Below are 21,081 nucleotides of genomic sequence, written 5' to 3'. Positions count from 1 at the left end.
CAACAAGGATTAATGCTAATTGCCGTATAACCACCCCACAATTAAATCAGAATGAATACTCAGCAAAGATTGGGCATAGTGTAACCTCTGTGAAAGCAAGTTAGGATGAATGCTCAATAAACAGGTCCGGTGAATTTATTCATCTGCCGAAGCCCCTAGTAAGCATCACCCTGCGCATGGTGAACAGGTTGTACTCTTGCAAGTACAACTGAGTAAGTTATGTGTGTGTCAGTTTGTGTTTGTATATGACAGGCACTCATTTCGTCATTTTCATCAGATATACAGCGCCCAACAATCCTGTATCTTTCAACAAATATTAAACACACATACAGAAACGCTTCCTAAATGACTACGGGTCACCTTTCCTCAAAGTCAAAACGAGAAGATGTCTTGTAAGCATATATTTTATTACACTAGTCAAGAAAGACATTGTCACTGAAAACCAATCTTGCTTTGTATTTTCAGCCCTGGAAAAGGGATCAGAAGACCCTGAGCAACAAATTCAGCAGCATGTTCAACATTAGCACTGACATTTCACAACTCTTGCCTTTAAGCATCGAGAAGAGACTTTCTGTTTTCCAAGATATATCTGACAAATCGAGAAAAGGAAGGAAGGTTGGGTGGCAGAAGGATGCTGCAAAATTAATGTCTGCTGGCATATTTTGCTTCATGCAAACAGATGACTGGAGAGTACCTAAGCATATCTGCAGTTAGAATGAACGTAACAAAATGTAGTAGTCAATAGATTTAACTGAATTAACCACACATATTTCAGCTTTAGTGTAGAAGCACAGCTCAAGGTTTCACCACAATTGTGCACTTTTCCCTTAAAGCACCAAATTTACACCATTTATCCATAGTGATGGTTGTCAGATATTGGGGAATTTGGCATTGTCAATGTGAGTTTGTGCACAGCATGCCAGTCATCTCCCTAATTTAAGAAATGTCAACCACAACCTATAATAGTACAGTATAGTTTCTAATGGAATTGGTATGCAGAGTTCTTTCTAAGGTATGAACTTTCCAAACAACTCTTGCAGGTTTTGCAGAACCCAAAACAGCTAAGCAACGAGGTAAAAGGGGGAAATGGAGTAGAACTGATGAACAATTCCAGTTCAAAGTATTATCCAATACTGTCATACAATTAAACAATAATGATATCCTAGTGGTTTCTACAGGGAATGCCTATAGAACATTTGGAGGACCTACAGAGAGCAGAATTCAAGATCTTGTTTTTGTACACTTGTATGACTAGTTTTGAATAATAATGTGACTAATATGGAGATAATTACTATTTGCAGCTCTATTTTGTTTGGAGATCAACACAAAGGTTTCCTTAATGTAAAAGGTTTGAGCTGATGTGCTCTGTGGTTTCAGAAAAGAAGTTCCATTTGTGAACAGAAAAATACTCAGTTTATTCATTCAAAGTATTTCAACCTGCCCTTTTCAAAATCAGAGCAGTTTCCAACATTTGAATTAGCGCAGGTTATAGAACACCCAGATTAAAATCAAGTTTCAACTAAAGGAAAATGTATTTAGCTGTTTTCTAAAACCAAATGAAGAAGGAGGGAGAAAGGTTGTTTTCTGCTGCTCCAGAGAAGCGGACACGGAGCAATGGATCCAAACTACAAGAAAGAAGATTCCACCTAAACATTAGGAAGAACTTCCTGACAGTAAGAGCTGTTCGACAGTGGAATTTGCTGCCAAGGAGTGTGGTGGAGTCTCCTTCTTTGGAGGTCTTTAAGCAGAGGCTTGACAACCATATGTCAGGAGTGCTCTGATGGTGTTTCCTGCTTGGCAGGGGGTTGGACTCGATGGCCCTTGTGGTCTATTCCAACTCTATGATTCTATGATTCTAAGAACCTTGGCAAGATTCCCTGCAGAGGAAGTTCAAAAAAACAGGGTGGAAACATTGCAAATACCTCTGACTATAATCCTATGAATGCTAGGTTACATCCAACTAACATACTCAGAGCAGACTCACTGAAATTAATGGACCCAAGTTAGTCATGCCCATTAATTTAAATGGGTCCCATTTTGCACAGTGGTGCTTATTTCTAAATGAACTATCACCCTTTATCCACACTATTGTTGCCAATGCCCATCCCCAAAGACAAGGCCTTTGTGGGTTCAAGGGCTCGTTCGTTGACACTGGGTGTCCATGTCTCTCTTGGCCATTCAGAATTCGCATCAGCTGCATCACCAGTCCAAATCAGTTGCAGTAAACAGAAAATCCTGTTTTGCTTTCTTGCCCCCTCTGCACTTCACTGCTCTTTCTGCTTATCTGAGTACACAGAGCAGGTGAAATAATTAACAAAACTACATGTCACTTAATTTTACTGAAGTTTAACCTTAAATGGTATTAGCTAAATAAATCAAGAAACACATTTATTTTGCCTTTCCCTTCTTGTGTCCTCTGCTTAATGTGAATTAACTCTGTAGAGAAAAGCTTCACAGAAATATGGAAAAATGGAATGAGTCAATTATGCAAGCACATCTAATCAGTGTGCTAAGTGAGCCACTGGTAAGGTTGATGGATTTATTCATGTGCAAGAAAAGTTAAGGTTTGAGCCCATAAGGAACTAATCTTTATGAGCTAAATTTAACCACCTGATCAATATCTGAATGGCTTGATAGAGCAATGTATTCACAGAGGACTCACAACTCTTGTTTTTAAATAAACACACCAGTGCATTAAGTCAAATATTGTCCTTCCCCTACCAGAATCACTCATATAAACTCTATATTATAGCCTTGGGCAGATTCTCTCCATCTATTTATTGTGCTTACATCAAAACAATTCCAGCACTTCAGATATTTGCATTTCTTCTGTCATTTTATAGTTTCATATCTGAATAAGCAGATGACTATCCATTCCTAGTATTATCCCTCCCTCCACAGATTCTGTATGCTTATACTGTATATAAATATGTATCACAGCCACCCCCTATCCCCCAATATAAAGGACAGAGAGGGCTATTATGCTTGTGTCCTGCTGGTGGACTTCCCATAGGCATCTTGTTGACCGCGGTGAGAACAAAATGCTGGAACACAAAATCCAGCAAGGATTTTCTTATCTTCCTGGGTTCAGAATTGCCATAATTCAGTGGGCTGTATCTGCCTAGGCTTCCTCTATACTGGTGTATATATGATGGGCATATCTGAGGGAGCAGAGGATCTCTTCCCTCTGACATCTGAACAGTCTGCTGCTCTCACCTGTTCTGTGCGGCACTGGTGATTGATGAAGGGCATCAGTGCAAATGATGCAGTGATGCAAAACGCCCACTCCCATGTCCTTGGAATATGATATTGTTTCTATTGTTATCTTTTTGGATAAGGATGACAAGCAGCATACTTATTAGTCAATGCTTCTGTACTCAAAACTGCTGTGAAAAGAATACACATCATTTTGGGCCAGGAAACCAACATGCTTACAGTGAATACTTTGCATTACATACAGTTAGGGCTGGGGAAGAAATATGGATCTGTGGGCCAAAAGAAATCAGAATCTAACTAATTTGAGCTGGAGCCCAACATGTGAAGTGCCCCACATTGGATATCCCTGGACTACATCAATATTGCACTGGTCCAGAAATGCAGTGCTTGTGTTCTTATCTATTTCAAGCCCTATCACTTAATGCTCCATTGTTATTTGCCCTTCACGCTATTTGATGATACTGCCTTTGATATGCAGCCTACTGTTTTGATTGCTAAGTACACATTTCAGGAGAAAGCAACACTCCTATTTCTGTTTCCATCAGGCCACAGCTTGTCATAGGGGTTAGTGGCTGAGGTGCAATTTTGTATTTTGAAGTGTTACTTATATTGGGTAAGCCATATTTATTCTGAGAACAGAACAGCAATAAGATACTGTCAAGATTGCTTGTGAAAAGATTTGTGGTTTCAAGATTACAGGAAACTGCTGAGGATCAGGATGGAAGTCTAGACAGAAATCTGGGGGAGTGACACTCCGTGTCAGATCTCACACCAAATTGTTTGACCTCTCCATATCCTCAAGCTTAACAAGCTTATATAAACACAGATGCAGCACACACAAATCAGAGCATTCGGTGAACCCCAACTGCTCAATTTAAGTGAAGGTGTTAAAAGGGGGAGAGATTGCAATTGATGCTCATATACAGTGTTTTTTATTTTTATTTTTAAATAAATGTTTTAATCTACACATAGAAAACCTATAAAATATCAACAATACTGAAGCCAATGTACAAATATACTTGTGGTCTCTTCAATTTATACATATTGATTTATCACAATCATCTTGAAACTTTTGTAATATATTAAATAAATGTTATACATCTGTGAACACAAGTGCTCTAACCTGTGAACCACCATTCTCAGCTGGTAGGCTGAAACCTGCAAAAGATTGTAATATGTTTTGGCTCGCATGGCAACTAAAATAAAATACAATTTGTGGCAAACTGCAACTCGTGGGACTGCTTCAGCTAACCCGACAGAAACCTATATCCGAACTGAACAAACTTTGTGGGTTCAGTATAATCAGGCAGCAGCCATGGGAATCTCCATGCGCTACACTATGTTTCAGGCAAGTTGTCCTTATTCCTCAAAGAACTCCCTTATCTGGTTAAGGATAAAGCAGAAGAACTTTTCCCCCTGCTGCTCCCTACTGCAGGACTAGATCTCCTGAGTTACAGGGGGATAAATTCTGACTCACTTCTTGACGGTAAGAGCAGTTCAACAATAGAATCAATTATCAAGAGGAGTGGTGGTCTCTCCTTCCTGGGAGGTCATCAGGCAGAGGCTGGGCAGCCATCTGTTGGAGATGCTCAGGCTCTGCTTTCCCTTCATCAAGCAGGTGGCAAGTGGTGAAGTGCACCTGTCTCTCTCATCATGGACTTCCAGGTGGGATTTAAAAATATTCCAATTCACCCAGGCATCTGATGGTTGAAAGATTCTGTACCTAGCAACCTTGATATAATTAGTTGTGAGGGCATGTGGCTTTTTAAAATGTTTGTTAATGTCCTTCATTGTTTTTATAGCTTTACAATAGGTTTTATTTTGAACTTTGGTGTTTGTTCTGCTTCGTTGCTAGCTGCCCTCGGCTCCTTTAGGAAGACGGGCGGGATAGAAATTCAATAAATAACAACAAAAACAAATGAATGGTCCCCTGAAAATGGAAAAGTCAATGAAACCACAAGAAATGCTCTAAAACTGAGGTCCAAACAGTGCATTTCTATATCACAGAGTCAACTTTTCAACTGTGTCGTGCATCTTGAAATCGCTTTACCAAATTCCAAAATGGCACACACACACACACACACTGGCTTTCTTGAAGTGAAAAACCTCTGGATGTGCTTCAGTAAAAAAAACTGCACTCAAAAAAACAGAAACATCCCATGGGCATCAGCATTGCATAACACAGGCCTTCCTTGGCACATCTGCATTTCATTCTGATCAGCAGTCTGGTGATATAAAATAGTGCCCATTTGTTTAAATGTGTTTCTGCACTTTTCTTCATGTAAAAACCTATGAGATTTGATAACTTTTATGTTAGCAGAGATAAAAGCCAAGAGCCACAAAGAGACTTAAAGAAGTACTCCACATTTAAAAAACAACACAAGAAGTAGACAAATCAAAGAGTCTTCACTCAACATCAAAAATACATGAACCTGTGTCAGGTGAGCCTTCTGCACTGTAGAATGAGACAGCACAATGGAAAGGACAGCAATCACCTGACCTGAGTAGGTAGAGCAGCTCAAAGGAGAAGCAACAGGGGTGCTAACTCCTGGGGACCCAACCCTTTGAGCCCCCCCCAAATGTTGGGGGGAAATCAGGGCCAACTGCAGAGCCAAGCGCAATGTGACTTTAGTGGCCGGCTCCTTCTCCTCCTTGGCCGATGGTGGCAGCAACAGCAGGAGGAGCCACTAGCCGCTGAATCTGTGCTACTGCTACAACTGCATTTGGCTCCATCCCCTGGCTCCTCTGACACCCTGAAGCGATGTCAGCACGTTGCACATGCAACATTGCATGTGCAACGTTGCCCCTCCCCATGTTCCTCACAAGTTGGCACCTCTGCTGAGGAGCACCTCAGTAGCTAGACAGGTTTGCGTGGGGAAAGGCAGTCTTGTAGGCAACCCAGCCCCATCCAATGAGAGGGCTTTATAGGCCAAAATTGGCACCTGAATTGAGGCTGGAAATGGATCGAGAGTTGGGGGTGGTGAGCCATCAGCTGGATAGCCCAGGTGGTTAGAGTGTGGTGCTGAAAACAGCAAGGTAGCAGGTTTGATCACCATCAGGAACAGCTGCATATTTCTGCACTGCAGAGGGTTGGACTAGATGATCCTCAAGATCCCTTCCAACTCTATGACTCTGTGATTCAAGATACCCTGAAGACATGCTTTATATGAGAGCTGTCCAGTCTTAGATCAAGAAAACTGAGCAGACACAAAACACCTTGTGCCTTCCCCACTACAGTGAGATATATCTTATTTAAATTTCAATTATAGTAATTGCTTTAAAATTTGAATTTATATATAAATTACCATATGCACACTTTATGCAAACTCAGGTCCTCTTTTGCGGTGATGCATAACTGGTCCCCATACGGTCATAGCTGGCACACCAATCTTAGATAGCAGGTTCTTGAAAATAAAGGATCCAATAGCACCTCCAGGATTTCATTTTATTTCACAAGATTTGTATACTGCTTGATTGCAATAAAACCCCAACACAATTTGAAATTATCAGCAAAAAAACCAACAACTATCCAAAACATCCAAAAACAGTTAATAATAAACTAAAACCAGATTAAAACATGTGGCAACATTCTAAATGTTCGGACTATGAACCTGAACCTTCTGGGTGAGTGCAACTGCATCCAAAAACAGGCCAAACTCTATTACTCAAGGCACATGAACCATGTATGAAGATCATCTTCATCCTATCTGAATGGTGGATGCTCAATCTACTGGCTCTCAACCAGTCCCAAACACTGACTTTCTCAACAGGCCCAAAGAAAAATATGTGGCTCCACAAACCAAGAAACATTTCAGTAATCGTTGTGGTGGTGGTGGTGGTTGTTAAATAAACTAATTGAGGTATTCCAAATGATTATTAGCAGAAAACCTGGAGGTAATCAGTGGCCTATTGCAATTTGTCCTGATTCAGTAAATTAGGAGAAGTTAAAGATAAAATTGCCATCATTCAAGGACAGAGCATCTGCTTTGCATGCAAAAAGGCCCCAGGTTCAATCCCCAGTATCTCTAAGTAGTAATGGAAAATATTGTTGCCAAAAATATTCAAGACTGCTAACAATATCTCAGTGAAAATTCAATAAAACAAAAATACCAACCTTAACGATACAAGCCAAAATCAAGTCCTATCTGGCAGAGCGCCATGGCTCAGTCCCCAGTATCTCTAAGCAGCACTGAAACTGTGGAAAGGCACTGCCAGCCAGAGTAGACATAACTGAGGTGGATGGACCAAAATTCTGACTTGGTATATGGCAGCGTCTTACGTTTCCTGTGTGAAAGGTCAGCCAATGCCATTTAGCATTTCAGATGGCATTTAAAATGTGTCCTTTTCCCTTTTAAGTTGTCAGGCTTTACAAGAACATGAGGATTTCTCATGCACCTCCAGAGTTCTTACCCATATGGGATTTTAACTGAGGAACTAATTATGTGTATTTTTTCTGAGCAGATTCATCAGCTGCACATTGCCAAATAATGATGCGTGTTCCATAATGATAAAATAGACATATAGGGCAAAAAAAAAGGATTTCAGATACATTATATACACCGTGTTCATGCAGAGCTGTGCTGCTGATTAACAATGGCTGGAGCCAACACAGAACACCAAAAACAACACAATCCACAGGGAGCAAAACTTCGGCAGAACTTTGCAATTGCACCTTTATCTGTACATTAATTCTCAAGAACTTTTTGTTGGGTGCATGTGCAGCATCTATTCAGCTGCTAACATAAAAAAAAAAATCCAGAACTCTTGGCAGAATCAGAAAGCAGGAGAACCAAAGGGACACTGGGATGTCAGAACAAGAATAGATATGTGGATAAGTAACAGAAATCTGTTGTCTTTGTCCATGGAGTTTTCTTGGCAGGGATACTGGAGTGGCTTGCCTGCTTCTTGGGAGAAAAGCGATGACAAACCTAGACAGCATCTTAAAAAGCAGAGACATCACCTTGCCAACAAAGGTCCGTATAGTTAAAGCTATGGTTTTCCCAGTAGTGATGTATGGAAGTGAGAGCTTGACCATAAAGAAGGCTGGTCGCCGAAGAATTGATGCTTTTGAATTATGGTGCTGGGGGAGACTCTTGAGAGTCCCATGGACTGCAAGAAGATCCAACCTGTCCATTCTTAGGGAAATCAGCCCTGAGTGCTCACTGGAAGGACTGATCCTGAAGCTGAGACTCCAATACTTTGGCCACCTCATGAGAAGAGAAGACTCCTTGGAAAAGACCCTGATGTTGGGAAAGATGGAGGGCACAAGGAGAAGGGGACGACAGAGGACGAGATGGCTGGACAGTGTTCTCGAAGCTACCAGCATGAGTTTGACCAAACTGCGGGAGGCAGTGGAAGACAGGAGGGCCTGGTGTGCTCTGGTCCATGGGGTCACAAAGAGTCGGACACGACTAAACAACTAAACAACAACAACAGAAATCTAACAAGAAGAATAAACAGACAAACAAATCATTGTGATTTGTTTGTTTGTTGGATGGGGAACAAAATGTAAATCTCTTTGTTTTCATTTTTATTGCTAAAATACAGTGCATGTGTGACAATTGGTTATTAGTAGGGCTTCTTTTTTTAGCCAGAACTCCGTTCCGACATATTTCAGGAGAGCACCACTGCCATTCTAAGAGAACAATGGAAGCATTCATGGTGAGTTCAGCCATAAACAGACAGTAGAGTAAACAGACACCTTATATTAATATTTTCTCAAACTGAAAGTATACATCAATTAAATAATAATAAAAATCTCATCAGAGGAGGGGAAATATACAAAAGGAGCATTGGCCTCAAGAAAATGATGGGGAATATTACCTATTACTGATTTTCCTTCGTATCAAACCCCCACAGGATTTCAAGAATCATAGAATTGTATAGTTGGAAGGAACCACAAGGCTCATCTAGTCCAACCCCCTGCATATCAGGCATATTTTGCCCGAAGTGTGACTTGAACCCATGACCCTGAGATTAAGAGTCTTGTTTATGAGAATGAAAGTTATATCTATCAACAGACAGATCAAGCGGTACCCATTTATGTATTCCTTAATTCATCATTGTTTGTTATTCTATAGTACATTTAGTCCTTCATAATGTTAATATATAAGAGCATCCTGTGCAAATTTGTAAAATCAGTACTTATAAGTCCTGCCAAATTATCCACAGCATCTTATTTTACATGTCTTTTGCTCTCATTTCTTTTGACAACCACTTGCTTGATTGAGCGGCTAACATAGGCTGGCATTACCTATGCCAGTTCAGATTTATATTCAATATGCTGAAGGCTACAGCTGCATCCTTTTGCTAATGAATAATCTGAGGGAAAAGGCTTCAAGGCTGCTCTTTTTAATACCTTGGAATTCCTGAATACCCCTGTCAACAGCTTGATATTAAATGAGGCAGAGAAGGAAAATAAACCACATATGTAAGTGTTGTATGGAAAAGTTAACTTCTCTACTGAGTCGTATCACCAAAGCAAACAGAGTAGATCCACTGAAATCAATAACATCAAATTATTATTATTTTATTACAGCAACTTCAGGTATGACTTAGGCCCCATCTGCACTATGCATTTAGAGCAGTACCATACCACTTAATAAACAGTCATGGCTTCCCCCTTAAAAGTACCGGGAACTGTAGTTTATTAAGGATGCTGTGAGTTAGGAAACCCTTATTCTCTTCCAAGACCTACAATTCCCAGAGTAGTTTAACAATCAATCTGTTTTCTCAGGGAACCCTGAGAATTGCAGCTCTCCGAGGAGAAAAGGAATCTCCTAATTCTCAGCACACTTAACAAACTAGAGTTCCCATCATTCTTTGTGAGAAGCCATGACTCTATAAAATAGTATGATATTACTTTAAATACATAACGCAGATGGGGCCTTAGTTGGATATCACCTCTTGCGTCTGAATTGGTCAAAAGCATGCATTAACCTTGAATCATTTATTTATAGCACCTATAAATTCCCTTCCTCTCCCATAAGATCAAAGTTATGTATTAAAAAAGAAGACATTAAAACCATGTAAGGAATAGGGAAAGAGGCAGCATGGAATAAAGGTAAAGGTAAAGGTACCCCTGCCCGTACGGGCCAGTCTTGACAGACTCTAGGGTTGTGCACCCATCTCACTTAAGAGGCCGGGGGCCAGCGCTGTCCGGAGACACTTCCGGGTCACGTGGCCAGCGTGACAAAGCTGCATCTGGCGAGCCAGAGCCGCACACGGAAACGCCGTTTACCTTCCCGCTATTAAGCGGTCCCTATTTATCTACTTGCACCCGGGAGTGCTTTCGAACTGCTAGGTTGGCAGGCGCTGGGACCGAGCAACGGGAGCGCACCCCGCCGCGGGGATTCGAACCGCCGACCTTTCGATCGGCAAGCCCTAGGCGCTGAGGCTTTTACCCACAGCGCCACCCGCGTCCCCAGAGAAATAAACAAAAGACAACAACATACTGAACCTCTCATCCAACTTTCATTCAGAAACATACTTTTCATACGTAGTTATTATCTAGGCTGCATTTATGAGACTCAAGAAGAAAACAAAACTGATCCAAGTTGCTGACTGGGGTTCAGCATGGCAAACTGGTTAATGCCATTTACCTCAAATTAGTGAATGGACAGGGACGCAGGTGGCGCTGTGGGTAAAAGCCTCAGCACATAGGGCTTGCCGATCGTCAGGTCGGCGGTTCGAATCCCCGCGGCGTGGTGCGCTCCCGCTGCTCGGTCCCAGCGCCTGCCAACCTAGCAGTTCGAAAGCACTCCCGGGTGCAAGTAGATAAATAGGGACCGCTTACTGGCGGGAAGGTAAACGGTGTTTCCGTGTGCGGCTCTGGCTCGCCAGATGCAGCTTTGTCACGCTGGCCACGTGACCCGGAAGTGTCTCCGGACAGCGCTGGCCCCCGGCCTCTTGAGTGAGATGGGCGCACAACCCCAGAGTCTGTCAAGACTGGCCCGTACGGGCAGGGGTACCTTTACCTTTACCTTTAGTGAATGGACACGAATATTTTTCACTTCTTCAAGATCTTCACCAAATCTTATTTACTGCCATTAGAGTTGCTTGTCAAAATTCAGTTACATTTCATGGGACCACATACATTACACAGTTCTTTTCTTTTACACAGTGGCTACATACAGTGGTACCTGAGGTTAAGTACTTAATTCGTTCCAGAGGTCCATACTTAACCTGAAACTGTTCTTAACCTGAAGCACCACTTTAGTTAATGGGGCCTCCCGCTGCTGCCGTGCCGCCGGAGCACGATTTCTGTTCTCATCCTGAAGCAAAGTTCTTAACCTGAAGCACTATTTCTGGGTTAGCGGAGTCTGTAACCTGAAGCGTATGTAACCTGAGGTACCACTCTATTGATGAAATTATTTTCTGGTCCTGCTCAGTATCCTCAAGGATGCAGTATCCCCATGGGGACAGCGAAGCAACTGCACACGACTCTGCTCCAATGCACATTCACAATTCTATCTGCTTAAGTTAAAATAATATGGCTCACCTCAATTCACTACACTCATCACTTTTCTTACTGAAGAGATCGAGGAAGATCCACTGAGGAAATGAGAAAGGACTGTGCTCCCCACTGGCTTAGGGCTACTACCGCAACACACACAAACACAAGACCAGTTCAAAGGGATCATGGGAAGATTGCCACTAGCTTATGACTAAAGTAATATTTGAAATGACTATTATTATAAATATGAACATAGGGAGAGCCTGCTGGATCAAAACAATAGTCCATCTAGTCCAGTCATAGGAGTAAACTCCTAAAGGCCAAAGTCCCTTCTCCCCCTCCAATAAAGCACTTAAGCCCCCCTCTGCCAGTTGATGGGTATTGCCATTCAAATGGTGCATGTATAGGGCTTACCTCTTCCCCTAAATATTTTATTCAACTTGACGCCCTTGAGTCCAGCATCCTATTCTCACATTGGCCAACCAGATGAACGGCACTCTTCCCCCCGCCCCTACATTTTCCAGCAACTGGTGTTCAAAAGCATACAGCCGCCAACAATGGACAAGCCACTATAGAAAGTAGAATTATTACGTGAAACAAATACCAGTCAGACTAATCAAGCTGAATAGTGCTGACTGGTCATTTTAGCCTTTCTGGAAAAGTCCCCCCCACCCTGCTCCTGTAGCCTTAATACACGTATCCTGAATCTTTATTTAGTTTTAATAATACTGCTCATACACGTATCCTGAATCTTTATTTAGTTTTAATAATACTGCTCAAACATCATCAAAAGTAGCACAAAGTAAACAATATTGGACAAGATAAAATGCTACACCGCACCCAGCAAGTAACCCTACCATTTCCTAAGTTTAATCAGAACTATGAAGTCTCAGTTGGCTGCAACATCTCAACATAAGATCTTTTCTTTCTTTTTTAAAAAAGCATCCATTTGATGAATATACAAAAGGAAAATCTTACCTCTTCCCACTGGTGAATGTATCTTATTAATCTTGAAAGCCGTAATAAACGCAGCAGACTGAGGATTTTTGTGAACCTTACAATACGAAGTGCTCTAGCAGTCTTGTAGACTTCTGAGTCCATCCCTTTTTCTACAATGAGAAAGATATAATCCACTGGTATTGATGAGATGAAGTCAACCACGAACCAGCTCTTTAAATAATTCATCTTGATGACTTTGGGGTCCAGGATTATCTCAGAGCTGTCCTCATTAACAGTGCCAGTTCTAAAGTTCATGATCAAGTCCAACAGAAACACAGTATCTGATGCTACATTGAAAATAATCCACGGTGTGGTTGTCTGCTCTGTGAAGAATGTGATCCCAACAGGAATAATGACAAGATTTCCAACCATCATGATAAGCATTATTAAGTCCCAGTAAAACCTAAGGGAAGATAGAAAACACAATAATTGAACAAAGCAAAAAAATACTATTTTCTTGCAGTATAATTAAATTGTATATTGTAAGGCTTTTAAAAATTAGAAGAGATGTGATTATAACACAGATAACCATCAACATGCTGTCCTAGACAGCAGAGCATATTGGTAAATATCTACTACATTCATGTTTGTTGAATGAAGTGCCCTTACCTTCAAAAAGGCAGGAGACTTTTCTTGGTCAAATGCACGGACGGTACAGTGGTACCTCAGGTTAAGAACTTAATTCGTTCCGGAGGTCTGTTCTTAACCTGAAACTGCACTTAACCTGAAGCACCACTTTAACTAATGGGGCCTCGCACTGCTGCTGCACTGCAACAGCACGATTTCTGTTCTCATCCTGAAGCAAAGTTCTTAACCCGAGGTAATATTTCTGGGTTAGCGGAGTCTGTAACCTGAAGCGTATGTAACCCGAGGTACCCAATGCAGTCCCCTCCAGATGTTATGGAACTACGACTCCTATAAGATCTTATTACCGGCTCTCATTGGAACCAATGGGAGTTTTAGTCCAAAATATCTGGAGGGCACCAAGTTGGGAAAGGTTAGCATTTAACAATGCCATTTATATCAAACTGTCTGTGTTGGATTGAGAAAAAAACACAAGCTTTAATCCCATTGACTAAATGTTAAGTGTAGGTAGCTAGCTTCAGTATAAATGTGCATGGGAGCACAAGTCCAGGCCCCACTCAATAGAAGGAGCAGGAGAACTGCCAAGTGCAGCAGGGCACATGAAGAAAAAACATGTGGTCATCTCAAGAGTCCAGGGGTCCTGTAGAAACATTATGTCCAGAATCTAAAATTACCCGACTCAGCCACTAGGCTAAACAGAGCAACACTCTCTTAGTACTGCTGCTCTTCTGGAAAACTCTGCTTAGGGATGAATACCACTGGTTTTTAGCAAGTGTGGGTTTTTTTAAAATAATAATAATACTCTCAAAAGACCTTTGAATAACAAGTTGGTGGATTGAATTCTACTGCTATTTCCTGTTCAATGAAATAAAGCTTTAAAGGAACACAGTTGTTTAAAAATATTAAGGATCCCTGACATCCATGTGTGATCTGAACTAATCAGAGGGCATGAGAATACTGAATTCTGCACCCAGTGTAAAACTCTCTCCTTCAATAGCACAATTGCAAAACGCACACTTTCTTGGTCATATGATTAGGAAAGATCTTTTTGATGGGGATTACTTGTTAAGACAAAGGGAGAGAATTCCTGCTATTATATCCAGAGAGTATAAGCAAGTTCTGCCATTCCTCCCTACCAGTTGATTGGCATATGGAATAAATGCAGCATTGTGCTGAAGAATTAGCTTATCATTCCATGGCATATTTGAAAGGATGAGTTGCATTTGGTAGATTTTTTCCCCCAGCCTTCCTGTCAAAACCTATCAATGTGTTTACATAAAAATGAACTGGTGCCTGCTGTTAATCATGAACACTTTGGCAGCCCAATGAAATTCACTCTTGGTCTCCCTCCAAATGCAAAGCCAAAATGTACCAGAATAAGCTTAATGAAAAATGGACAATATATAACCTGCTCCCGTTTCTATGTATCTTCTTCTTCTTGCTTTCCAGCCCATAACACATGAGTAATATATAGCCTGTCCACTGAGAAAATGGAGCACTTGTGCTCAGTGGAAGGCTCTTACAGAGAACATAAAAGGTAAAGGTAAAGGTACCCCTGCCCGTACGGGCCAGTCTTGACAGACTCTAGGGTTGTGCGCCCATCTCACTCTAGAGGCCGGGGGCCAGCGCTGTCCGGAGACACTTCCGGGTCACATGGCCAGTGTGACATTGCTGCTCTGGCGAGCCAGAGCCGCACACGGAAATGCCGTTTACCTTCCTGCTAGTAAGCGGTCCCTATTTATCTACTTGCACCCGGGAGTGCTTTCGAACTGCTAGGTTGGCAGGCGCTGGGACCGAACAACAGGAGCGCACCCCGCCGCGGGGATTCGAACCGCCGACCTTTTGATCGGCAAGCCCTAGGCGCTGAGGCTTTTACCCACAGCGCCACCCACGTCCCTTACAGAGAACATAGGAGCTGCCTTATACAAATCAGACCAGTGGTCTGCCTAGATTAGTTTTGCATATTCTCTCCAGCATTTCAAGCAATAATATTTTTCAGCTCTACCTTCAGATGCTGGGACTGAGACGTTTCTGCATGCAATTCATGCACTCTACCACTGAGCTATGGCCTGTCCTCAGAAGGTGTTGTGGCCATCATCCATGCTGTGAAACACAGCATGTATGACACACTTTTTAGAGTATTATAATGTTGCTATGCTATGTTTGCCAATGTGCATGATGTCTAAAAGAGCCACTAACCCCACGGCCACAACAGACAAGGTTCACTCAGTTCTGGGAAGCAGCCTGCTAGGCAGTGTTGCCCATCCTTGCACCAAAACCTAAGGGCCACATTGTTTAATTTCAATTTCAATAATTTCCATCCTATACCCAGATGTACCTCAAGGTGGTTCACAATAAACAATTGCAAACCATGAAATATGAAGCTGCAAATATAAACAAGCAGTTAAGATAGCGCTCACTGGAATAAACGTTACCTATGCGTGCAAGCAATAAATAAAGGATAATATGGAAGGAGGAACCAGATATGCCATATTGATGTCCTTGGAGGGAAATGTGGCGTAATAATGAATTGCGTTCAGAATGACTGCATGGAAACAAAGTATATTATAATGTTGTGATACATTAGCCATTAAAAAAAAAAAAGCATTGCAGGACAAAAGCAATTCATGAATTGCAGAAACATTTGGGCAGTTTATGGAAAGCATTTTTAATAGAAACAGGGGTTTTAAAAAAGGTTTTGATAACAAACTGCCCCATCCGCAAACAAGATCTGCTGCATCTGTAGTCCATCACAAGCTATTTCATTATACCAAAAATTCACATTTGTTCTCATGATACTGGAGAACAATAATTTCAACAATAAAAGTTGGCATTGGCCGAAACACCTTTCAAGTAATTGATACACTTCATATACATTATTTTAATTAACATGTGAAAACATTTAGGGGCTGAAGTAAAAGCTTGCCCCTTTTCAACCTCTGCAATGTCAGTAGACAAGGCTTCTGCTTCTCGTGAATTTTTTGTTTTCACTTGAAGGATGCTCTCTCACAAAAGGGAAATGCACCGACACATGCACAAACTCAGGAATTTCAACTCATCAGTATTCAAGTGTATCTTTAGCAATGAACACCACTCATAGCTAATGTGAAATCGGGGCCTATCTAAATAACAGTCAAGGGCTTAACAAACACCAAGTAATTAATGCTGTTACGTTCACTATACTGTGAAGTGTTACATAACCCCAAGTGACAATATATTAATACAGAACACATTAATGAAGGGCGCACACACACACACACACACACACACACACACACACACACACACACACAAAAGCAGGAAGGTTTTCAGATCAATTTCCTATAGTTTACTTCCTTCCTAAAGCCAAATCTTTACACTTGAAGTTCCAGTTAGAACAGGCACCTACAAACTCGGTCCTCCAGATGTTTTAGGACTACAATTCCCATCATTCCTGACCACTGGTCCTGTTAGCTAGGGATGACAGGAGTTGTAGTCCCAAAACATCTGGAGGGCCAAGTTTGGGGGTGCCTGAATTAGAACAATTGAGCCACTTTACTATCCCTACCAAATTGTTTTATGCTGGAGAGAACTGTCTTTCACACCTTACTTTAATAATAAAAAGTACATTTACATAGTGCTTTAAGGTATTCACAGCATTTCACATACCCTCTGTAACATTTGTCCCTTTTACAATACAATGCTATTATACATGTCGACCTAGAAGCAATCTCCATTGAGTTCAATGGGCCTTACTCCTGCATGAATATGTATACAATGTGGGGCTGCAGGGTGAGGGGGAATTGCTGGCAATTGCTTTCCACCCTATTCCGCTGACAGAAACCTTGCCATTAGCTGAGCAACATCTATGGATGCAACTCAGTGCTGACATTTTTAAGTTAATGGGATTATTATTATTATTACTTTAACTTGGCTACATTCAACAATTCCTGTTCTCAATAAATGCTGCGGAAAGATTGCCAACTTGCGCATCTTATGGTGTGGGCCATGTATCTGCATGCAAAGAAGCTTTGTCAAGCTCCGAGCCAAAGCTTGCCACTTCATGACTATTGCAGGGTGGGAAAGGAGATATCTCATCGCTAAGCAATTTTCTGCTTTTAAAAACGTGCATTTTAAAGGAATGTAGGCTTATTATTTGCAAGGCCATGCATAGAGAAAAAGAACTGGTAAAATGTCAACTTTGTTCATCGGCACTGACATTCAAATTATTTCTGGGGGTTTGTAGATACTACACTGTCCTTCAGTATTGATCAAATTATTTCACATCTCAATGCAATATGGTATTTCATGGCACGCTGTAGGGGAGTACTTTTAACTCTCGAATCTCTTGTGTTGCATTTTCTCTAGGTTTGGACTTCAGCAGTTCATCTGCGGTCCCTGCAGCAAAATTCAATATGTGCCCAGACGTGTGCAGATACAACCCTGTTACCTGCCGTAGAGTCACACAGGGGGAGGGGGGAACCAGATTTTTGGCACATTTTGCCTTTTGGTTGCCCAAATATTCTCTATCTCTCTCACACATATGCACAACCAAATCATCTTAAAGAAAATGTCACCAAATGTCTATCTCCCTTCTATTCGGTCTAGAGTGAAATTTCTCCTTAGCCAACAGGCTGCAGGCAGAAGCACATTAAATGCCTGAATGACTCTGGTATAGAATTCAGCCTCCGCTTTTTCATTTCCTGGTCCATTCCCATGGCTCTTGCAGAAGCTGTGATACATAGAAAATAAAGCCAGGCTTGGCACATAACACGTGTGTCTTGGACTCTGCAGTAGGGCTGGGCGATGTATTGATACATCGTCCAAAAGCAGTTTGAAGTCCACATCGTGATAACGGTTTCATAATATTTGGCATGGCGATATATCGCGAAGCACAATGTGTATGTGCTTTGTAAAAAAAATCACAATATGGGGAAAACTCTGAAGCCAGTCATTACTTCTCTCGTGATTCCTGCTGCTCCTGTTGCTCTGTACTATAAATTAACAGTTGTGACAATATGTAACAGTAAAGTATGTACAATATGTAACAACAGTTGTGACAATATGTAACAGTAAAAATGAATCCGTTTTAGACCCCTAAGTAGTAGCAGTTGCCAGGATATATGCTGTTCACCTCTACACAGTTACATCCCATGATATAGACGTTGTGATATACCAGTATATTGACATGTTTACCTGGTGATATATCACAATGTTGAAAACCAAATATCGCTCAGCCCTGCTCTGGAATCTGAGCCACGACTTGAGTACAAACTGTAGCTGAGAAGCTGCTTTCAGATATCAAACAAGTTTTCAATGTGCACGTTTGCAGAGATCATCACCACCCAAGTATACTCACTCTTCAAATCTTCATTTCTTCCCCCCTCCTCAGCTTCTGTGACACTCTTTGTTTCTTAAAGCCTTGTATTCCATGGGCTAAATCAGCGGGAAACTGATTTACAGGCACCATTCAAACAAGAATATAGAACCAGAGTATGATTTTGGTCTGTTGCTCTAGTTTGGATGGAGCCTTTAAATCACAGTTTCTCAGTATGAACTTCTGTGGTTTAAGACACTGCATGAGCTGCCCTGGATCATGGCACAGGGAGGGATGGGCAAGAAGGGTGACCATTCATTGACCATACATTCCCAGGTCAATGAGCCATGCTTTATCAGACTAGGACTGTGACATTGAAACCAGGCACCTGTGTGTAATTTCCACTATGGGCATTTCTATTTAAGGATAATCAAAGGATAAAAACAAATCAAAATCACCTGGACGTCTGTCAATTCTTTCCATCAGTGCACTCCATGAAGTACAGATTATGGCACTCAGCGGTTATCCATTTAACCTTGCAAGCTTTAGCATTACAAATACCATTATTGCCAATGCATTTAGCTTCCATTTAAGAATATTTATCCCTAAAGCGAAGTACTAAAGTCTCAGATATGCAAATGCTTCCATTAATTTTTGTCTTTTAAAAGTGAGCAAGCGGAATCAGAACTGGGGAAGCAGCTCATTGCTAATCATTTATAACATAATTTTGAGTGCAGAATCAACCTTCACTGGCCATGTGCCACACTTAAAAAAATATATAATCAAAATGTAATTTCTTAGTAGCTACATGCACATTAATATTTTTCCCCTTCTTCGTGAATTTGCTCTTCATTAGCACCATCAAGCATTATTTAATGCCTGAAACTTGCTTGGGCAAAAGGGTACAACTCCGTGTTTGCTTCAGCTCTGTGAGAAGAGAGTGAAGAAGATGAAGCAAAGTTAAATCAGATCAAGCACAAAATGCATGTGCAAATAATGGATGTTTGCATAAGGAAAGTGACACCAGAATTTGATTTGCCAATTTATAAAACACCATTAAGAAGCAGAAAGCGCTACGCGCTCCATTATTACATCTGATTAGAGTCGCAGTTTGCGACGTGGTAATTTTTACAGCTCAGAGCTAAATATTTAAGAGCCATGTTATCAGACATTTGAGGGGGAGAACTGACAGACAGATCCAATGCTCATGAACGGTCCCAGAAGAGCCTGCGGTCTCGAGCCACTGCCCCATTGAGTCCAGCATCCTGTTCTCACAGTGGCCATTTGCCTGTGGGAAAGCCAAAGGCAGGATCTGAGCACAAGAACATATTCCCCTCTATGGTTTCCAGAAAAGGGACCGTGAGGGTCATCTAGCCCAACCCCGTGCAATGCACAAATCTTTCGCCTAACATGGGGTTCGAACCCACGAACCTGAGATTAAGATTCTCATGCTCTGGGGACTGAGCTATGCCTCAAGCAACTAACTATACAATCACATTTATAGCCATCTGCCCTACACCCCCTCCCAAAATTAATCCCCTCTTCAAGCAAAAAGAGGCTTCTAAATATCAATAATTCATATATGTATATATACACCAGGAACAAAGCGGAATTATTTCACACAATCCTGTTCCACCAGCACAACGTATATTTTGGAAATGCATTCCGCTCTGCCGTCTGCACTCTCTTAAACCCTTTGAGCAAAAATTCTCTCTGATCCCTGGGAGTTCAAAGTATACCTAGTTCCTTAATGACTTTGCACAGCACTGCCACAGCTGTTCCTTTGCTTCAGATGCACAAAGAACAGGTTAAAGGTGGCCGTGGAAAGTGTTTCCCTTAAAGTAAGTTGCCCATAGCTGCCGCTAACTGATAAGCTGCTCTTAAAATAAGCACTTGACGAACCTTAGGTCACCGGCACTAGTGACCCAATACGTCTCTTCCTTTTCATTTTGTTGATAAACAACTTTATCCTCGGTAGTTAAAACTTCCCTTTTCTACATCTTGGCATATGAAGTTGCTGCACTTTAAATCAAATTTGTATTTCAAGTCTCTCGTCTCTGCAGACAGTTTTATTAGCGTTATCATCATCACCGTTAAAAATGCTTCTATCAAAACAGTATGTCAAGCGCACAGAGAGAAAACAGGGAAAGCTAATAAGGACCTTTTTGCAGGTAACAGTGCAAATAACGCTGAAATTAAAACGAAGGGGAAATGGTAGGTTGCATTCCATATTTGGCAAACAGTTATCCAATGAGTCAAGGGGAAACTGTAGCCTTCCAGATGTGGTTGGACTCAGCCTCCCATCAGTCCCAGAACGATGTGAGGGTTGTACAGTGGTAGCTCGCAAGACGAATGCCTTGCAAGACAAAAAACTCGCTAGACGAAAGGGTTTTTTGTTTTTTGAGCTGCTTCGCAAGACGATTTTCCCTATGGGCTTGCTTCGCAAGATGGAAACGTCTTGCAAGTTTGTTTCCTTTTTCTTAACACCGTTAATACAGTTGCGACTTGACTTTGAGGAGCAACTCATAGA

The 21,081-nt window shown here is 41.5% G+C and overlaps 1 protein-coding gene across 2 annotated transcripts in view; it reads right to left on the bottom strand.

The window, feature by feature from the left end:
• Nucleotides 1-21,081, bottom strand: part of HCN1 (hyperpolarization activated cyclic nucleotide gated potassium channel 1) — a 195,420-nt gene that overhangs the window by 151,775 nt on the left and 22,564 nt on the right. For both annotated transcript variants that reach the window (XR_003708868.2, XM_028748659.2), the window contains exon 2: nt 12,650-13,073. Coding sequence is in view for 1 of the 2 variants with exons in the window: in XM_028748659.2 (XP_028604492.2) it covers nt 12,650-13,073 (424 nt within the window). In the remaining variant the exon portion in view is untranslated. The remainder of the gene's footprint in view (nt 1-12,649; nt 13,074-21,081) is intronic.

The sequence above is a fragment of the Podarcis muralis genome, chromosome 11 (genome assembly GCF_964188315.1).
Source record: "Podarcis muralis chromosome 11, rPodMur119.hap1.1, whole genome shotgun sequence".
Lineage (NCBI taxonomy): Eukaryota > Metazoa > Chordata > Lepidosauria > Squamata > Lacertidae > Podarcis > Podarcis muralis.
The sequence above is the reverse complement of the archived record's forward strand: the minus strand, read 5'-3'. Positions and strand labels throughout refer to the sequence as shown.